General features: G+C 43.4%; 2 protein-coding genes across 7 annotated transcripts in view; one reads left to right on the top strand and one right to left on the bottom strand.

Annotated features, from left to right (window-relative positions):
* Positions 1 to 4,120: 4,120 nt before the first annotated feature.
* skp1 (S-phase kinase-associated protein 1) lies at positions 4,121 to 8,802 on the top strand. The gene is made up of 6 exons (XM_080509557.1): positions 4,121 to 4,252; positions 5,707 to 5,806; positions 5,925 to 5,998; positions 6,528 to 6,671; positions 7,845 to 7,985; positions 8,071 to 8,802. Exons 2-6 carry the CDS (start codon positions 5,710 to 5,712, stop codon positions 8,104 to 8,106), a joined length of 492 nt encoding a protein of 163 aa, XP_080365683.1. The 5' UTR covers positions 4,121 to 4,252; positions 5,707 to 5,709; the 3' UTR covers positions 8,107 to 8,802.
* A 59-nt stretch (positions 8,803 to 8,861) lies between these two features.
* tcf7 (transcription factor 7) overlaps positions 8,862 to 19,018 on the bottom strand; it is a 64,438-nt gene continuing 54,281 nt past the window's right edge. For 2 of the 6 annotated variants that reach the window (XM_080508225.1, XM_080508228.1), the window contains 6 exons: positions 18,590 to 18,709; positions 18,299 to 18,461; positions 17,748 to 17,855; positions 16,751 to 16,798; positions 14,256 to 14,304; positions 10,327 to 10,523 (listed from right to left, as the gene is read on the bottom strand). In XM_080508225.1, the coding sequence (XP_080364351.1) occupies positions 10,456 to 10,523; positions 14,256 to 14,304; positions 16,751 to 16,798; positions 17,748 to 17,855; positions 18,299 to 18,461; positions 18,590 to 18,709 (556 nt within the window). In that variant the 3' untranslated portion in view covers positions 10,327 to 10,455. Of the gene's footprint in view, positions 10,548 to 12,652; positions 12,726 to 14,255; positions 14,305 to 16,750; positions 16,799 to 17,747; positions 17,856 to 18,298; positions 18,462 to 18,589; positions 18,710 to 19,018 lie in introns of all 6 variants that reach the window. The other 4 variants (XM_080508230.1, XM_080508227.1, XM_080508226.1 and 1 more) reach the window with 4 other exon arrangements.

The following is a 19,018-nucleotide window of genomic DNA, read 5'->3' as shown; positions in this document are numbered from 1 at the left end:
AAATGATTATATGTGGTTCAAATAATTCTTCAACACATGTTTGTGCTCTCTGCCTCTCTATTTGGGCCACATGGACAAAACTAAATCAAATTGTTCACTTCCCTCGCATTGACAACATTGAGGGAGTTTCCCCAACATATTTACACAGAGAGAACATTTGATTTACTGGCAGGGCAGCCCTTTGCTAATAATCAATATACATATAACCTGTTTTATTTGTGAGGATGTGTGAGGATGAACATATTTATTTCCTCTTTTTTTATTCTGTAAATTCTAGATGTAGTTTGGAGTTAATCTAAATCTTGAGACAACTTTCACCAATTTGACTAAATTAAATAAGTACAGGTTCTTGAACATACATTTAAATATTTCAAACCTTTTTAGTTTGGTTTCTTTGAAAAATATCTTATACTTCATTAAAATAAATAAATAAATTCATTTTCAGTGAGAGCAGATGTTTTTCTTGTCTTTTTTTGCATCAGAGTTGAAATATTATCAATAAGAGCTTATTCCCTATACCTTCTAGACCTGAATAAGTTGTTTTATGTTCTTGACTTTGTCTTATTATAACATCAGATCAAATCAGATAAGATAAGATTTCATTTAAATGAGAGCCACATTATCTCCTGACTTATTGCAGGCGCACTGAAGTCTAGGGTCTCCTTTGTCATTACATTTATTTGCTCCACAGTGGGGAAATTTACATTGTTGCACCAGTAATTGGACTCTAATGAAAAGATAACAAAAGCATACAAACAATATTTACAATAATTTTTATTGACCTTAAAAAGGCCTTTGACACGATCGATCACGGTATATTGATATCTAAATTACAGACGTATGGTATTAGAGGTGTAGTGTTAAACTGGATTAGTAGTTACCTAGAAAATAGACAACAATATGTAGAGCATATAGGCCATGAATCCAAGTTAGAAACAGTACAGTGTGGAGTCCCTCAAGGCTCTGTGCTGGGGCCTAAACTCTTTACTTTATATATTAATGACCTCTGTGAGGAATCAAAGATTTTACGTTTTGTTCTTTTTGCGGATGATACAAATTTTTTTGTATCAGGGAAGAACTTAAGAACATTAATGAAAACTATTGAACAAGAAATGGTTCAACTTCAGGAATGGTTTAATAAAAACAAATTGTCCTTAAACTTAAGCAAAACTAAATTTATGTTGTTCACAAATCAACAATGCCCTGAAAGTGTTACTTTGACTTTAAATGGAATAAGTATTGAGAGAGTGTCAGAATTTAGGTTTTTAGGAGTCCTCATTGATGATAAATTTAAGTGGAAGTCACACATAGCTTACGTAAGAAATAAAATTTGTAAAAACATTGCAGTTTTGAGTAAAGTAAAGTTTATGTTGAATTATAAGGCAATGAGAATCCTATATTGCTCCTTTATTTTGCCATACTTAATGTATGGTTTGGAGGTATGGGGAAATTGTTATGTTACAAATTTAATGCCCTTATTTATTTTACAAAAAAGGGCTATAAGAATAATTAATGGAGTTGCTCCAAGGGAACATACTACAGAACTGTTTCTGAGGTCAGGACTACTCAAATTGAAGGACTTGGTTTCTTTACAAACTTTATTAGTTGTTCACAAGGCAAAACACTGCCTGTTACCGCATGGACTGCAAGCGCTTTTTACAGTAAACAGTGAGACAAGCAGAAGAAATAATGACTTTAAACAACCTTTCGCAGGAAAAACCCTTAAACAAATGTGTGTTTCAGTATCTGGTGTGATACAGTGGAACTCTCTAGAAAATGATCTAAAATGTTGTTCAAATATTCTTCAATTTAAATATAAGTATAAACAGAGGACACTTAACTTGTACAGAGACGAATGTGAAAAACGTTAAAATTTACAACAATAATGATGATGATGACGGTGGTGATGTGTGTATATGTGTGTATATGTGTGTAAATGTATGTATATGTGTGTATATGTGTATGTGTATGTATGTGTATATGTAATTGTTGTTTTTTTGTTGTTGCTGTTTTTTACATCGGTTAGGCCATCTAGTTTGTACGTTTTTCTTCAAGAATGGGGTTGGAGTTTATAAGATTTTTTTTTCTTCATCCAACTCCTGTTCTTCTTTTCATGGAATGTATTGTTTGTTTGTTTTTTGTTGGATTGTTGCTTTATTTTAGGTTGCATTACCTTGAAAAAAGAATAAATAAAATGAAATGAAAAAAAATGAAAAATAAGTATTACGAGCAATAAAAACAAGATAAGTCTGTATTTTGTTATATTCATGCCAAAAATGATCTGAAATAAATACAGGATCATTAAACACGGGACATGATGTTAAACTGTCCTTCGTGCCAAAACATGGCCGTCACGAGGTTTCCTGTTTGAGCGTGGTGTGGGAGCTGTGGCTCAGACATGGGAAGGATGACAATTTGGTGCCATATCATCAGTAGTGTACCTTTGAATCAGAGTATTTCATCCTTTTAAACACCCTCATTAAAAATGGACATCGACAGGGTGATAAAGCCTGAGCTTGCATCCCATGCCCAATTAAATATTTGCATTTCATGTTTAAAAATGCTTCAAAATGTCCGTGTGATGTGTAGAAATATCTATAATAATTAACTTTGACATGATTTCATAGCTGTACTTCACTTTTTAAGGCACTGATGGTAAAGACACAAACCAATTTGTGCAAATGTCAGAAAATCGTGGACTTTATTGCATTTTATATTTCACTTATGATCAGACAAAATAAGACTTCTCCATGTGCCTCACCTGTGGAACAAACATCCTGAATACTGCTGACACACATGTCCTTTAAATCAAGCCTTACAATGTGAATATTTTAAACAAACATGCAAGGCTTCTGAAAAGTACAATTTATTTCCATGCACTCAATACTTGGTTGGGCCTCCTTTTGCACGAATTACTGCAGCGTGGGCAGGTGCCAAGTCCTGCTGGAAAATTAAATCAGCATCGCCATGGATCTTGTCAGCAGAAGGAAGCATGAAGTGCACTAAAAGTTTCCTGCTCGATGGCTGCATTGACTGTGGACTTCAGAAAACACAGTGGAGCGACACCGGCGGAGGACATGGCAGCACAAAGCATCACAGACTGCAGAAACGTCACACTGGACTTCAAGCAACGTGGATTCTGAGCCTCTCCATTTTCCCTCCACGCTTGTTCTTGTTCAGGAGTGGCTTGACACCAGAAAAGCGGCTCTTGATGCGCCGACTCCGGCCTCAGTACACTCCTCGTGACGCTCGCCCAAAATTCTTGAATGCATTTTTCCTTGACGATCCTCTCAAGGCTGCGGGCGTCCTTTTTCTACCATACTTTTTCCTTCCACTCAACTTTAAGTGAACATGCTTGTATCCACCACTCTGTGAACAACCAGCTTCTTTAGCAATGACCTTTTGTCACTTACCCTCCTTGTGGAGGGTGTCAATGAGATGTCTTCTGGACATCTGTCAAGTCAGCAGTCTTCCCCATGATCGTCTAGCCTACTGACCCAGGCTGAGACCATTTCAAGGCTCAGAGTCAGGAAACCTTTGCAGGTGTTTTGAGTTAATTCGCTGATTAGGGTGTGACACCGTGACACTCCAAAACGGAACTTTTCCACAATATTCTGATTTTCTGAGAGCCTGAATTTTGGGTTTTCACTATCTGTAAGCCACAATCATCATTATTTCAAGAAATAAAGGCTTGAAATATTTCACTCAATGTGTCATGAGCCCATATCATATATCCGTTTGACTTTCTGAAATGAGTGACAAAAATATGGAACATTTTGACGATATTCAAATGTTTTGAGATGCACCTGTATAGTCATATTTCTACCTTAACATGCCTGAAAATAAACGTATTTCATTACCTTTATCTTAATAGTTTTCACTTCATTTAATCATTTTATTTCGTATTTCCATTTCCCATTTACTTGTAAAGCCTTTTGTCTAAATGGTGCTACAGAAATAAATGACCTTTGCTTGTTTTACCAGTGACGAGATGTTAAAGGTCACTATGTTCGGCACGTAAATAAACTGATTTTGTACACAAGTGGGTGGCTGAAGTTAAATAATAAAAGGAGTGAAGCCTCCCTACCCTCCTCTTCTTCCCCCTCCTCTTCCTCCTCAGGCCGGCACCAGGCAGCTTCCACTTCCAGCTTCACTCTTCCAGCCGCCGTTCGCTCCGCCCGCGTCTGTCAGGCCCCGACCCGCTCACCACAGAGGGAAAACCACCTCTGGACCCGCGCTAACAACATTCACGGTACGTGTAGTCACTCGTCTCGGACCTGAAACCGAAGCGGAGTGGGATTGTTTACGTTTCCATTCGATTAACCGAAACGCGAGTCGCTCAGAGGCCTCGCGAGGCTAACAAGGCGCCAGCTAACAGGCTAGCCTTGTGCGCTGTAATGCTAGCCGCTGGTGTTTCGGATTAACTGGTTGCCCTGTTAACTGATGACCCACTTCCTATAGCGCTCGTTGTTGCTGCGAGTAAATAACAGATGCCAAAAGAGGACTCAGACAAAGGGACGACACTTCATTACTTAATTATAAATGCGGTTAAACGGCGGTTGCCAGGCCACTTACGGATTTCTGTGGGATTTGTATCTCATACTTTTACCAGACGCAACGACGGGCGCTAAAGGAAATCGGTCACCAGGTAATTCGGGAACTGGTTTTTCCGAAGCACCTGGATACTTTATTGCCGAGTCAAATGGTTGTTTTTGTTGCACACTGGAAACATCTTTAATGTATTGTACACAACAACAACAAGTGTCACTGTCGGGGATGTATTGACGCTGTATCCATTCATAATGTAGTCCTGGGTTAGCATCGCTGCCGATGGTTAGCATAGCTTCCGATCACTTTGCTCATAACAGCGTCTGCGTAGTTAACGTCAACTTGTTTTTGTTTCGTTCCCAAGCGTTGTTATGTCAGTATCAAGAGAATCAATGACTGATGACTGGTGTCGAGGCAGACCCTACCTCAGAAAACAGTCAGGCCAGCGGCCGTTCGGTTGAGCAGTGCCCCCCCGAACACCACGCTTTAACGTCGGAGCAAACTCAACGGATCCAGTGAATGAGATCTCGCCTTCATGAAGTTCTTGACTAAAGCACAAATTAATGCTATTGCTAATGAAGTCACATAACGAATAAAGTAAATGGATGAGCCTTTAATGCAAACTGTTAGTAATTAAATATGTATCAACCTTACTGCCTGCAGAAGCAAAGACAATTCCTAGTTATCATATAGTCATTCCACCTCACAGTGATAGTGGACCATCCCAGGATACCACGAGGTTAATATTAAGGAAGTCTGAGGTGTGATTTTAAAATAAAGTTATTTGAAAATTGGACTGTGACCAAACACTCAACATATTACCATGTATCAAGTATGTTTGAGTTCATGCGAAACCTTCCTGATCAGCAGGTTTTAAAACACTGCTGGGAAACACAGAAATACAATAATCTTGTTTTCTTAAAATCATGCACTCTGTTGCACATTTTGATATGAGAATGGTCAAAGTTGGATTAAAAAGAACTGTAGGAGGATTTGCATTTCTTGACTTTACCATGCATGGTGTATGGACCCCCTGCTAAAAGGAGCGGCGGCTGGCTTGACGGCGTTTTCTGAAGTGGCTTCTGGCTTGTCACCGTTCTGTGTGTTGTCTGAAAGTATTTGACATGGTGTGTAATAATCTGCTTTCTGCTCGCCCAGATTATGCCCACAATAAAGCTGCAGAGCTCCGATGGGGAGATCTTCGAGGTGGATGTGGAGATAGCCAAACAGTCCGTCACCATTAAAACCATGTTGGAAGGTACAACTTTAAATTCACCCCACTTTCCAATCACGTTTTTACTCCGATGGATGGAGACGTTGGAGTTTGCACCACCGGCTAATGGGGGGGGTGGGGGATTTTGTGGTGTTTCTTACAGATTTGGGGATGGACGATGAAGGCGATGATGACCCAGTTCCCCTCCCTAATGTGAATGCTGCCATCCTTAAGAAGGTACACACACACACACACACACACACATCTGGTGGTGTCGTTTATGTCACATTAGTGTTTTTCCACTTAATTCCAGCCGTTCTAAAGAAGTGCATTGGTAGAAAACCGTTTGCATGCATTTATTGTAAGAAAGATCGCATTAAGTACAGGAACCAAACAAACATTTGTTTTGCTTCGCAAATTAACTGGAGGACACAAACAGATCGCAAACTCTGTTTTCTGCTTCATAAAACCTCAAAAAAATCAGTTTTGTTTTCCCCGCTCATTGACTTAAGAACTTGTTTCTGAAGCATCCAACCACATTTCTGAAGCAGAATTATACAAACTGTTCCCGTTTTCCTCTTTGCGATAAATGTAAGCTGGTGGTTCAGTGACGAATTGGAACGATCTGCAAAGTTCTGACACGCGTCTAATAACAGAAGCCAGGTTTTGATGTGACGTTTTGCATGCAGAGTCGGTTGGTCGGTGCCACGCGTCCCGTGTGTATCGTTCCTTTATTAAATCCTGTGTCGTGTGCGTGGCCCCCCAGGTGATTCAGTGGTGCACCCATCACAAAGACGACCCTCCTCCTCCCGAGGACGACGAGAACAAGGAGAAGAGGACGGACGACATTCCCGTCTGGGACCAGGAGTTCCTCAAAGTGGACCAGGGCACCTTGTTCGAGCTCATTCTGGTGAATACGGCTCCGTCCCTGAATTTAAAGTATAGGAGAAGAAGAAGAAAAAAACGACGCTTAAGCCATAAATATTGTGTGAGAACACACTGGTTTTTGATATTTGACAGGTTTATTTCAAATCTGTTTGTTTTAGGCCAGAAATCAGACACGCGCGAGAGCGGCGGTTATTCAGAACAAGCTTGAGACATTTAAATATTTGTATTTCACGTTGTTGTGGATATACTCGACATTCTCACGTTGACTTGGATCTCCTGGGCTGGTTTCAATCGCTCCTCCTTGCGACTGTCCTCTCTCCGCCTGTTTATGTGAGCAAGCAGCTCGAGAACAGAGTGGATTTATTTGGTTAACAAATGTTCAAATGTTGCTTAGTAACAGCTGGACGACTGCTGTAAAGGGGGGGGGGTGTTGTTAACAGAGCTACTTTCTGAGCCGTAACACCACACAACGTGATCTAGAGGATTTGAGGAGCATGTGAAAGGTAACCTCAGCAGAGATTGGGAAATGGTTGTTGGTACATCCGTGGGCTTCTAGATTGTGAAACGTAGGTAACTGGAGTGGATCCCTCCCCCCCCCCCCAACCACCTCCTCCCCACAGCCTGGATGTTTGCATGTGTTTACAAGCTGCAGAGCAGAGGCTGCTGGAGACGTGACAGGCCTTTGTCGGCGTCCAGCATGTGGCACGCTTATTGGAGCTGGATGTTTGTTTGCCCCTTTTGAAATGTTGCTTGAGTCCAATCTAGAGATTGAACCGGTGGCGAAAGAAGGAAATCCCCTTCGTGTCATGAACTCGACGTTTTCAGTGCGTCATCACCGATCTCCGGGATACAAGAATCACTAACTGTTGTCTTATGGGTTTCAGAATTGTGCTAAAATGGTGCCCCCAGTTGACAAACTAGGATTCGCAGTCATTTTCACTCGATTGCAATTAACTCAATTAAAGCTGTTGAACTATGAAGGCAGATCATACATGCAGTGTTTTATTAATGAGATCCTAAAATCAGATTAGAAACAGTTCTGACGTGATGTTATATAAATGTTTACCTTCCCCCTCAGATCCAAAGGTTAGTAGGACACCTCGCCGGTTTAACAACAACAAAAAAATTCCAAAGTCAGCATCCAAAAAGGCACCGAGCCGGCGGTCACACTCCCTCCCGTGTTCTCCCGTTTCAGGCCGCCAACTATTTGGATATCAAAGGCCTGCTCGACGTCACCTGCAAGACGGTGGCCAACATGATCAAGGGCAAAACCCCGGAGGAGATCAGGAAGACGTTCAACATCAAAAATGACTTCACGGAGGAGGAGGAAGCCCAGGTCCGCTTTCTCTTCCCACCGTCCCGCGTTTTCGACGAGGTAGGAATGTGGCCCGAAGCTGACGTGTGGCTGCTCTCCTCCGCAGGTACGCAAAGAGAACCAGTGGTGTGAAGAGAAGTAACCGGGGAGGGGGATCCTGCCAACACTACCACACTGGAAAGGATTGTCCCGGCTTACTGGTTGCACTGGCGATGTTCATACTTGTTAATATTGACATTTAGTATATTTAGAGCCACATGCCACCCCCCTCCATTCCCCATCCCCACCCTTCCGCTCCCTTGATTTCTGTATTCGAGTAATAGCATGACCATTAACTTGCCTGTGTGGTGTTTTTTAATTTAAAGCTCCTCTCAGTCTCCCCGACACTCGCGTGACTTGCCCAAATAGTTTTCATGACTGTAACCATGGAGATGCACCATCAGTCCTCCGGTTCTCTTCTAAATTGCTCTGGTTGTCTTTTTTACTGGACATGTTTGTTTTCTTTTGAGGCTAATTGAATAAAATGTATTTTTTTTCTTTGGAGTATGGAAAATATAAGGATGGATATTTTACCGTTTGTAAATGGATCTGTTCTGTGAGCTCATGGTAGGAGCAGTTTAAAGAGTTTTTTTTCTTTTCTTCTTCTTTCCCCTTTTTATTTGTATTAATGCTCCCGGGACTAGGAAGTACTTGTGTGTTGTCACACAGCGTTGGGTAACTCATTCCTAATTCATGTTGTATTGAATTGGAAACTTTTTATGAGTGATGCTCTGATGCTGTTTTTCTTTTTTGGGATGATCAAGCATACTGAAGGAGAAAATAAAACCTGTTCAATTGATTTGTTATTTTTTCTGAAGGGGGAGGGGGGGGGTCTTTTTTGATATCAGGATCAATGGACAAGATATTAAACACTTTATTACAACAAACAAAACAAGTAATACATCCGAGGTGTTGGAGGCGTAAAAAGTACAAAAGACATCTTCCGTTGACAACAAAGCTATTTCTAGCACGAGAGCGCCCTCCGCTGGAGGGGTTTAGCTGTACAAAAAAGCTCAGCCCACGTTGTAAACTGAAGCGGAACAGGAAATTGAAGCCTTGTTTTTTTTTGTTTGTTACATTGAAGTTGGAACATGCACGGGCTGCCAACACAAGTTATAGTTTGAACGCTGCTGCAGAAACACATGAACCAAACCTAAAAACTGCACAAGAGGACGAACACAATGTATTGCTTTAAGAAAACGGTAAAAACTAACTTTTTTTTTTTTTTAGTTATTCAACTTTTTTTTTCTTTCCTTTTTAGATAAAAACATATAAAAGTTTAATTATAATATAAAACTTTACAACACAATGCAATATAATAGTACCCATTTGGTCTCAGATTAGTTTGCGGAGCTGCAAAAATGTTCAAATGAAAACAGGCGAGACTTAAAAAAACAAACTTAAAAACAAATCACATGAGATTCTTACAAAACAAGAAATGTGAAAATACGATTGAAGCCAGAAACTGACAGCCTGAAAGTGCCTAAAAGAAGTAACTTTGAGATTTTCCTTTTTACCTGGAAGCTGCGCGGGGAATTCTAAAACCAAAGTTGGGGGGGAACTGTCGGCTTAATAAAAATATCTGAGGCTTCTGGTCAGGCTGTGTGTGTGTGTGTGTGTGTGTGTGTCCACTGCTCTCGTGTTGGGACGATTTAGTCAGTTATAAACGGAGTAAGAAAAAAAAAAAAAAGGGACATTCGCTTTGTTACGTTGGTCTCTTAAAACTCCAGGGATTTTCAAAGAGCGGGAGGACGAGCTCTACTGATGTAGTTCTCATGAGTTGATGAGCAAGAATAAATAATTCCTCCTGCTAGTTAAGAAGCGACGCTTCACTTTGACCCACGCTTCGAAAACCACTGATTGGTTATTATATATATATATATAAAAAAAAAAAAGTTAGCAAAATAGTTGATTGTCACTTGAGTCCTGAAAACAAAGTTGTAGGCATGTAAAAACGGCTCGTGGGAGTTATTTTGAAAACTTGTTCTTTTTTTTTTTTTTTTAACGGCGCGTTAATGTGACCGGTTGAGGACGGATCCGATGCTGGATCCAGCCTGACGCCGTCAGACTGCCGTTACTGGGAGCGGTTGATGACGATGATGATGCTGATGACCTTCACACCTGCGGAGGTGACGGGGACGTCACTGAGTCTCTGTCAGCACTTTGAGGGAGAGTCCTGCGGCCTTGGCGGCGGACAGCGCCGCCGAGCCGTGCGTCTGCCGGCCGGACAGTTCCGGGTGCGTGTGGGCGTGTTTGGGCGGCGGCGGCGGCGGGGGGAGGAGGAGGAGGCGCGTGGCGGAGCGAGTGTGCGGAGACGGGGGGAGGCCCGAGGACGGGGAGGGGGAGGCGGGCGGCGGGGAGCAGCCCGGCGAGGGCGGCGGGCGGCGGTGCTGGGAGAGGTGGCGGTGGCGGGCGGGGGAGGGGGAGGGGGAGGGGGGAGAGTCTATCGCACTTAAATCTGAAGAAGTTGGGCTGGGACAGCCTCCTCCTTGAAGGTAGCGAATGCACTTCTTTTTCCTCCTAGGGACAGTCAGAGAGAGTTATCTGTGAATAAAGTGTGGATGGTAAACGTCAGCGGGCGTCAGTGGGGGATGCTTCATCACAATGAGGTCAATGAATCATGAGCACAGCGGACAAACACACGAAAACACCGTTCACAACATCCACCCAACCCTGATTAGACGATTGGAAAAATACGTTTTATACACTCTGATCATCTCCATTCTTTTTGATCGTTGTCAGACAGGGAATACCACGCAACTTTGAAATTCCCCTTCGGAGTTCATCGCAAGAACATTTCTGATCACAACTGCGCGCCAATTTATTTGAACCGTTTTTATATTGAACTCTACAAATTAAATAAAAAAAAAACAGCAGCGCTCACTAAAAGCGTTCCTTATAGTTACAGTTTATTTGTTGGGTTAGTTCATGTTTCCTTTCGTCATGCTTTAACGGTTGTTGGCGTAAAAATGAAAATCGAAAATATATGAAGACTGGTGGACCTCAGTGTGTGAGAGGTGGAGCTGAAAGATCCCCGGTTTGAGGCCTCTGTGTGTGTGTGTGTGTGGAGGAGCTTGAGTCACCAGGTTGAACTGCAAGGTGGGGGGGGGGGGGGGGGGGGGGGGTTTGCAATAGAAAGTGGTTTCTAAATGTCACAGTTCACCATCAAATAGGCCTGCCACCACATCGCATGAATGGAGAAAGTTGAAAGCAAGATGGGAACGCCGTCGAGATGCAAAGCTGCAGGGAGTGTGTGTGTGTGTGTGTGTGTGTGTGTGTGTGTGTGTGTGTGTGTCGCTGTGGTGATAAGGATTTGCCCTCACCACATCCAGCCCCCTTTGTTCTCTCAAACTGAAACACACACACAGACACAGATTTCCATGACGTGATGGTGGGGAAGACAACAGGGTTGCTACAGTGCTGCTGCTGCTGCTGCGGTGCAAGTTGGGTTTTTTTTCCCCTGCAGATTCCCCGACTCCCACAGCAAGACTGTCATCTACTGGAAGTCCTGCTGTGACTAAAACGGAGTGGTGTGAGGTGCACACTTCCCCCAATCCTCATCAACTATATCATACGAGAAGCATTGTATTGCTTTATATAGGGGAGGGAAAAAAAGAATACCGTCGTAGTTTTGAGAAAAGCTCTAAAAGAACACTTGCTAGTCGCTGCTGCTGCAAAAAAAAATGAGCTGAAAGTAATTATATCATCATATAAAGTCTAACGAATTGTGCGACGAAATTAAAGTATGTAAATCATCCCTCCTGTTTTCCATCAAAGCAGAATATTTAAAGCTTTAAACGCAACGGTGTTCACCAGTTTCAAAGAAAAATATTTATTTACGTGCACAAAGTGCTTCACATCCAACGTTTATAAGAGAAGATGAGACTTTAAAAGCAGAACTAAAAGTTCTCGTATTGGAACGCAGGCCACCGCGTGGATGGATTTGAATCTGATGCTTCAGTATGCCGTGCTGTTTAAAAGTTGTGTATTTGAATTCAGAAGGTTTGGCAGGAACAAAACTTTGCGCGGCGCCGCTTCCAATTCGCGACGCCGGTTTTCGCGTGGTATTCCCCTTTAAGTGCAAGATGGGAGTCTATACGCTGGAGATGAGGAGAAGAACTGGCAGAGAGGGAATCAATTATGACCGGACATGATTATTGTGCACAACAGGTTAGAAGTTCCCAGTGTGAACCTGCAGGCTCTATATGTGCTGAGTTTGCATATTTGAATGATTGGATGATGATGATGATGATGATGATGATGATTGACCAGAAGGAATCATGGTGAGGAGGTGAAGGAGGAGGTTAAGTGGCAGGGGTGTTGCTGTCGTTATTGGTGATAATCAGAATCTATTCAAGTCGGTTTTAAATCAACAAGGCGGATGATTCCTACCATGAGTAAACACTAGAATGCATCGCTTCGAGTTATTGATTATTTTTCGAGGCTCCAGTTTGCAGAGCGGTGTTGTTAGTGACAGGACAGGCGGCATGCAGAGGTTTGGAGGCGGAGCTTGTTTTTTTTTGGAGGCAGGTGGTGGACGTAGCTTCACAAACTCAAAAAGCCGGAGGTGAGAGAGTGTAAGTCAAATCAAAAGGCAGCTCGGGGGTGGGGGGGTAGGGAGGGTGGGGGGTGGCGGTCCGGGTACACACCTGCAGGGACCGCACCAGTCCGTTTGTTGGTTGAGGCCGAAGCGAGCCCGGCATTTCTTAGGAGAGCCCGGGTCTGAGCACAATGCACACACGCAGCATGCACGGAGAGACGAAGAGCAGCAGAAAACAAAAAAAGAACAAACAAACAAAAAAAAAAGTGAGGGGAAGAGGGGGGGAGGGGGTTAGAGGGTGAGGCCACAGAAAAGGAAGACAAGAAGAAAGAGAGAAACAAGAGCTTGTCAGGGCGGGAGGAAGCACCAATCAGGCGCTGTCCGGTCAGAGAGAGCCAACAACTGTTAGTAAGACGGCTGCAGCACAACGCAAACGTCAGCGGCCGGCGGAATAAAGCGCTCGACACGGACACGACGAGTCGGACAAACAAGTCAGTAAAGATGCAGAGACACAGAGAAAAGGGGGGGTGGAGGAGGGGTGGAGGCAGCCGTGCTCTGTTTTTGATGGTGAAGTTAAATCCAGCTTCCTGCTTCATATTATCGCAGTTTCCCCTCATTTCTCATCTTTTTTTTTGGGGGGGGGGTGAAGATTTTCCCCATCATACACTCTTCATACTCTGGGTGGCAGTAGTGAGCGACTAACTTCTATTCTGAATTCCACAGTTTGAGCAGCTCTTGTTTTCGTTGGTGGCGCTTCAGACGCGACGGCGGTTTCCTCCGCTATTTAACAACGTGACTAAAACCCGACTGTGGCTCACTGCACCATCTTGTGGTACAAAGTGGCATTACGAGAGTGACGTGCAGCATGATATATGAATGCCTTTCTTGTCATTTCATCCCCCCCCCCAATGGGAAACACCAATTTATTTGAGGAAACAGCTGCTGGCTCTGTTATCTAAGATGCTAAACCTGACCTGTAATGTAATAATGGCCAATAATGTGGAAAAAGCTACAAATTTTGATGCAATAAAGCCAATAATAACTTCTTTTTTTTAAATTACATTGAAGATTTTCGACTTAAACCTTGATCGCCATTCAAGCAGAATTAAAAGAACCCCTGGTCTTATATCAGTTCAGTACTTAGAAAGCTTGATATATTTCTCAGGTAGTGACTATGAAAAGTTTGAGAACCACTAGTCTTTTTCAGATCATATAGTTTGCTGAGAAAAGCTACATTTATTCTGCAGCAGTTCAAGAAATGGAGGGTCAGTGACGATCTCTCTTTTATTGTGAAATTATTAGGCAGGCGGAGGTCACTGAAGGCATTTATGGCCAAAAGTCAAGACAATAAGAGATTAAATTTGCGCAAATGTATATATAAGTTTACGATTTAATCCTACAACCAGCCGTCTGCCATCCTCTTTCTCATTGCTGCCGTTCAGATCAGCACGCTGGGATTGAAATGTTTTGAGAATTCGGGGGGGGGGGGCACGCGGGAAAACAAAGAGTGGGCAGGCGGTTTGACGTTAGAGACGCATCCTGCCTCAGAAGACACCGGCATGCTGGGTTACGGGGGGGTGGGGGGGCGCTGACGCAAACTGAACTCTTTTGAAATGCGGTGGAGGGTCGACCACGACGACGGCCACTTTTTAGTGTTTGCCGGCACTCGCGTCTGGGAGGCGAGAACAAGGGAAGCCATTCATGTTTCTCACCTGTGTTGGAGTCCTGCTGCTTCTCCCTTTTTCTCCTCTTCTTCTTTCCCTGCGGGAGAAAACAAACAAAACCCAGGAGGAAATGAGCCGGGCCGTTCTCAAGCCTCCACGGGAGGAAACTCGGCACCGGCGCTTTGAAAAACGATGCACACAAAGTAACCGGGAAGGTTGCCGATAGAATTTCGGGGCGATTTTGGGGGTGACAGATTGGCGCGGTCCATTTCTCGTGTTTCCGTTAACTAGTGAGCAGGCGCTTTTCAAGAAACGGACATTGTTTTGAACTCAAAACACAACCGCGAGAATCCGTTTTGAATCTTAAAACAACCAGGTCAGGCAATCACGCTTAGTGCTGTGGAAAAGCGGCAAAGAGAGAGGAGACGAGAAAATGCGTTGCATTACTGAAGCCGTTTTCTCTGTTCATGCAAAACCACGAGGAATCCTCCACAGAGAGAAACAGAAGGAAAGGAGATCTGAGACGCTCCAACCGGAGCTCTGAAAGGATTTTGCTTCATCTGTGGTCCAAACACCCCCACCCACCACCCCCCCACCCCCACCAACCCCCAACTGAAGAAGTGTGACTGCTGATATAAACGTTGTTGTTCATGCAAGATGACGGTGAAGTGAAAGCCTCATATATTTGGGTTGAAATGAAGGATGTGGGTATAGAAACGGAGCGCCTACGCTCCGGTGTCTGCCCTCCTCGGCTCGCTGTCAGCGCCGACTGTGTGGTTACAACAAACTCCACTTTGCAACTCCTGCGCCTTTCTGAAGCGTTTTCTGGTCTGTGGGAGTTTTTTTTTTCTTTTCTTCTTCTTCTTTTTCCACTGAGCCGGAGGAGAGACCCTCCACAGGTGTGGGCGAGAAGTGAAACTTCTCTTACTGTTTCACTAATAGCACCAGTTTTTTTTTAATATGCATGCAACAATAAATTCATTTATATCCGTTTCAGTGTAAATACTTTTGCGCAACAAGAACAACTAATGAATAACAGAGCATTTGTGCTCTTCACTACTGAATTTAACAACACATTGACTACACTGATCTGGATCACGTGTGGAGACTTCTTTTGTTTTTGCTTCTTTACAAAAACTAAATACCGAGTTGGCCGATGAAGAAACACAGCTTAAAGGAGCCGGAATGTTTACGTCGCACTGTCCTGCGGTCGTATTACAAAAAACACGGTGCAGACGAGCGGTGGGACGGGAAAACCGACCGAATGCAACATTTTCCTTCGCGAGCGTCGTGTGAATAAGAGGAACATGCCGGGTAGGGAATCGCAGACCCCTTTTTTCACTTGGTTGAACGCCAAATGTCTTGCTCTCAGATTATAATCGGAGTGAGAAGCCAAAGTTGTGTTTGTTGCGCGTGTGTAATATTCCTGTCTACGTGGGAACGTTATGGTCTGCAAAGAGGAAAAATGTATCGCGTTGAGAATTAGACCAACATGGTAAGTCTGAAGTATATTGTGTGAGTTAAGAGTGTAATCCTTTAAGATTAACGACACTATTTTCTTCCCAACCCCAGTAAAGGTTAAATCATAGTATCATAGGTGGTAAAAAGCCTCTAATGAATGGATTATATTTGTGTCCAGTGTGTAGAATCATGACATCTGTTTATTATAACCAAAAAAAAACAACTTGAAAGTGTTTTAAGACTTCCTGAATACTTAAAAAAAATGCTTAAAGTTGCATGCAATAACAGCTACTACTCTACATTATTGCAACCCCCGACCTCAACAACCCCTGTACATGTTATACAGCGAGCTCAGATGGTTTGAATGTGTTATAAACCACAAGATATCATCATAATGTGCGCTATGCCTGCCGGCCGACAGCATTCAGCTCCGTCACACACAGAGAAGCAAGAAAGTGCAGCAGAGGGGGAAAAAAAAGCATAAACGAGCCACAACTCTTAATGTGACCGAACAGCAGCCTCTGTTGTGGCCGGAATGTGACGAGGGCTCGTTTGTCTTTGCTTCGCAGACCTCACGCCGACGTTCGAGTTCAGTGTCAGAAGTGGATGGGTTTTTTTTCTCCCGGTATAATCGACGTCACTTCTCTCGCCTAAAGTGAAGATGCTGTGTTTTAAAAGGTACGCCCAATTTTATTTTTAAGCCGAGGCAGCGAGGCCAGCCATGCAGCCCTGCTCTCTGTTAGTTAAGCAAAATGGGCTGATTTATACCTCTGTGTGTCGTACAGGTTAACAGTCCCGCCATCAAAAACAGTTGCGCTCTGCAACAAGTAAGGAGATTCGGCTAAATGTACCTCGCAGTGCCTGATCAGACCTGCCCGTGCCATGTTTTGTTGCCAAGCCGGTGTGTGTGTGTGTGTGTGTGAGTCATTGGAAGTTTTTGAAAAAAAAAAGGGGGCATGCAGACTTTGCAAAAGAATACCCACAACCCTCTTTTTTTTTTTTTTTTTTTCTTTCATGCAGCTCTTCACATATTCATCGTTTCCACCACAGAGGTATAAATCCACCATAAGACGAGTCCCTACCCAATCAGCTTTACTCTTTTCCCCTGCGACCCCGCTAAGGCCCGCCTCCTGCAAGAGTTCAACAGCAAACTGAGAAGTCAGAGGCACACAGCAGCCCAGATCCAGCACATCCCCAAAACATTGGACGACAAACGCATGCAACACACACGTTTGTGTGTTGTAATGTTTTGTGACTTTTGCCTGGCAGGTCTGAGAGACAATGATCATGCTGCTATTTGACACAGTGAATGATGAATAATCGTCTTGTGATATAAAAAGAAAAAAAAAGAAAAGAAGAACACAACATCCAAGCCTAACTCGTATAGTTTTGCTAGTTTATTGTGCTTTTATTCAGCCATCAGAGGGCAGGCTATGATAGTTAATATATCTGATATATATTGAATAATGCAGTCACTTTTTATACGTGTTTTCTTTTCCTACACACACAATAGAAGATTTCAAATAAGTACCTAACGCTCTAGCAGTGTGGTCAGCTTGTTGTGTGCTTTGACTTATCTTGACAGATGCCTGCTTTCCATTTGAGCTTATTTGGAGTGTTTTGTTTTTTTTAAAGCTGTGGAGGACTACATGAAAAACCTTGTTTACTGGCTTCATGGTGAATCAGCGTAAACAGAACATGACGGCAACGTCCTCTGACATTTAAGAGCTCATATTCAGATGTTAAATGAACAAGTTGACAGTGATCGTGTAACAGAGAAGGTATAAAGTCCAGAATCAACAATTGTCATAAAAAAAAAAAAAAACATGTAATTAAATTTCCACTACATCAACAAGAGAGTCGTCCTGCATGCTCCTTTGTGACCAGAGCAAACACAGACATGTTAGACCTGTTCACAACTTTCCATAACAAAGTGAGCCGGGCCTTTTGCAATCGGCTCCTAAAAAAACAGTTATTTCTTTTCTTTCTTTTTTTTTTTTCATCCTCTCGTATCAGCACAATAAGGGGGGGGGAGGGGAGGGTTACAATTAAGTGAATAGTGAACAAGAGAGAGCTTACGTAGTTGTCCCTTGCGGACCAGGTGGGGTAGAGCTGCATGTGCAGTTGTCTTTCCTTTCTGGCCAGCTCGTAGTACTTGGCCTGCTCCTCCCGGGTCAGCGCGTGCCACTGGACAAACAACACAGCGGGGGGGGGGGGGGGGGCAGGGGGGGTCGGAGGTCACAGAGTCAGATGGTGTGCAGGATCAAAATGAAAACTGCCAGTGAGACGCTGCTACGCGCTTGCTTTCCGGGATTTAAGGTTTCAAATGACTTTGTATTATGTTTCACACGATAGCCACAAAAGCAAACCGTTTCCTGCAGTTTTTTTTTTTTAATTTTAAAATCATGTGACTTCAAAGGGAAAAGACAGAAATAGACACGGAGGTTAATTTTGGAGCTGGGCTCTATAACTCCTGTTTTATAATCTCGTGGGGGGGAGGGGGGGGGGTGGCCTGTGAGGGCAGCAGAGTTCACGATACCACAATCTTCTCATGTTTCTCATGTGTGAAATTACAGACTGACCTGGAAACAGGATTAGTCTGCACTTCGTTTCGTGTGTGTGTGTCTTACCCTTCGTCCCAGGATCTGATTGATAGCTGCGCTCTCCTTTAACGTGCACTCCGCGATGACCTTCGCCCTCATCTCCTTCATGTAAAGCATGAAGGCGTTCAGGGGTTTCTTGATGACTGGTTTCTTTGGCTCCTTCTCCCTCTTGGCCTCCACCTGTGGCTTCCTGCACACAGAAGGACACAAGGTTGTTTTTTTGGGGGGGTCTCTTTTCCTTCTTTAATTTTGTCGACAAAAATTGGTGTTCCGCCAACGATAACGTCTCTGTTAAGACACAGCCCCGGCAGTACTTACACATACATGCCCCTGTCATAATGATCATGGTCCTGTTTGCCTGTAGGGGGCACTATGGCTGGGTGGGGGATCCCTGTCGGATGCATGCCCGATGGTCCGAGCATCAGGGAGTGATGGAACCTGGCGGAGGAAGAAGACGGAGAGACCAAACATAAGAGGAAAACAGTGAGGGGGGGGAGCAGAAGTGACGGAAACACAGTTCTGGGTGGAGAGGACGGTGAGCAACAAAGCGCCAGCGAAAAGCAAGGAGCCTGAAAGCATTAAAAAAAAAAAAGTGTATTGCTTAACCAGTGTCTGCTGCAGTTGAATAAATGTATTTATTATTTATGTCTCAACTATAGTTTGAAGTTAAAGTCCCAATGCAAGTCTCAAACTCAAATAAAATGAGACTTATAGGTGGTGAACGTGGAAACCAGTGAGGTTTATCTA

This window comes from Blennius ocellaris (assembly GCF_963422515.1).
Source record: "Blennius ocellaris genome assembly, chromosome: 14".
NCBI classification, from domain to species: Eukaryota; Metazoa; Chordata; class Actinopteri; order Blenniiformes; family Blenniidae; genus Blennius; species Blennius ocellaris.
This window is presented reverse-complemented; position numbering and strand designations above follow the sequence as displayed.

Excerpts from the sequence above, each read along its gene's own strand:
- skp1 (XM_080509557.1), top strand. The coding sequence starts at position 5,710 with ATGCCCACAATAAAGCTGCAGAGCTCCGATGGGGAGATCTTCGAGGTG. Across the intron at positions 6,672-7,844 it reads CCTTGTTCGAGCTCATTCTG|GCCGCCAACTATTTGGATAT; the intron begins GTGAATACGGCT and ends CTCCCGTTTCAG. Across the intron at positions 7,986-8,070 it reads CGGAGGAGGAGGAAGCCCAG|GTACGCAAAGAGAACCAGTG; the intron begins GTCCGCTTTCTC and ends TCTCCTCCGCAG.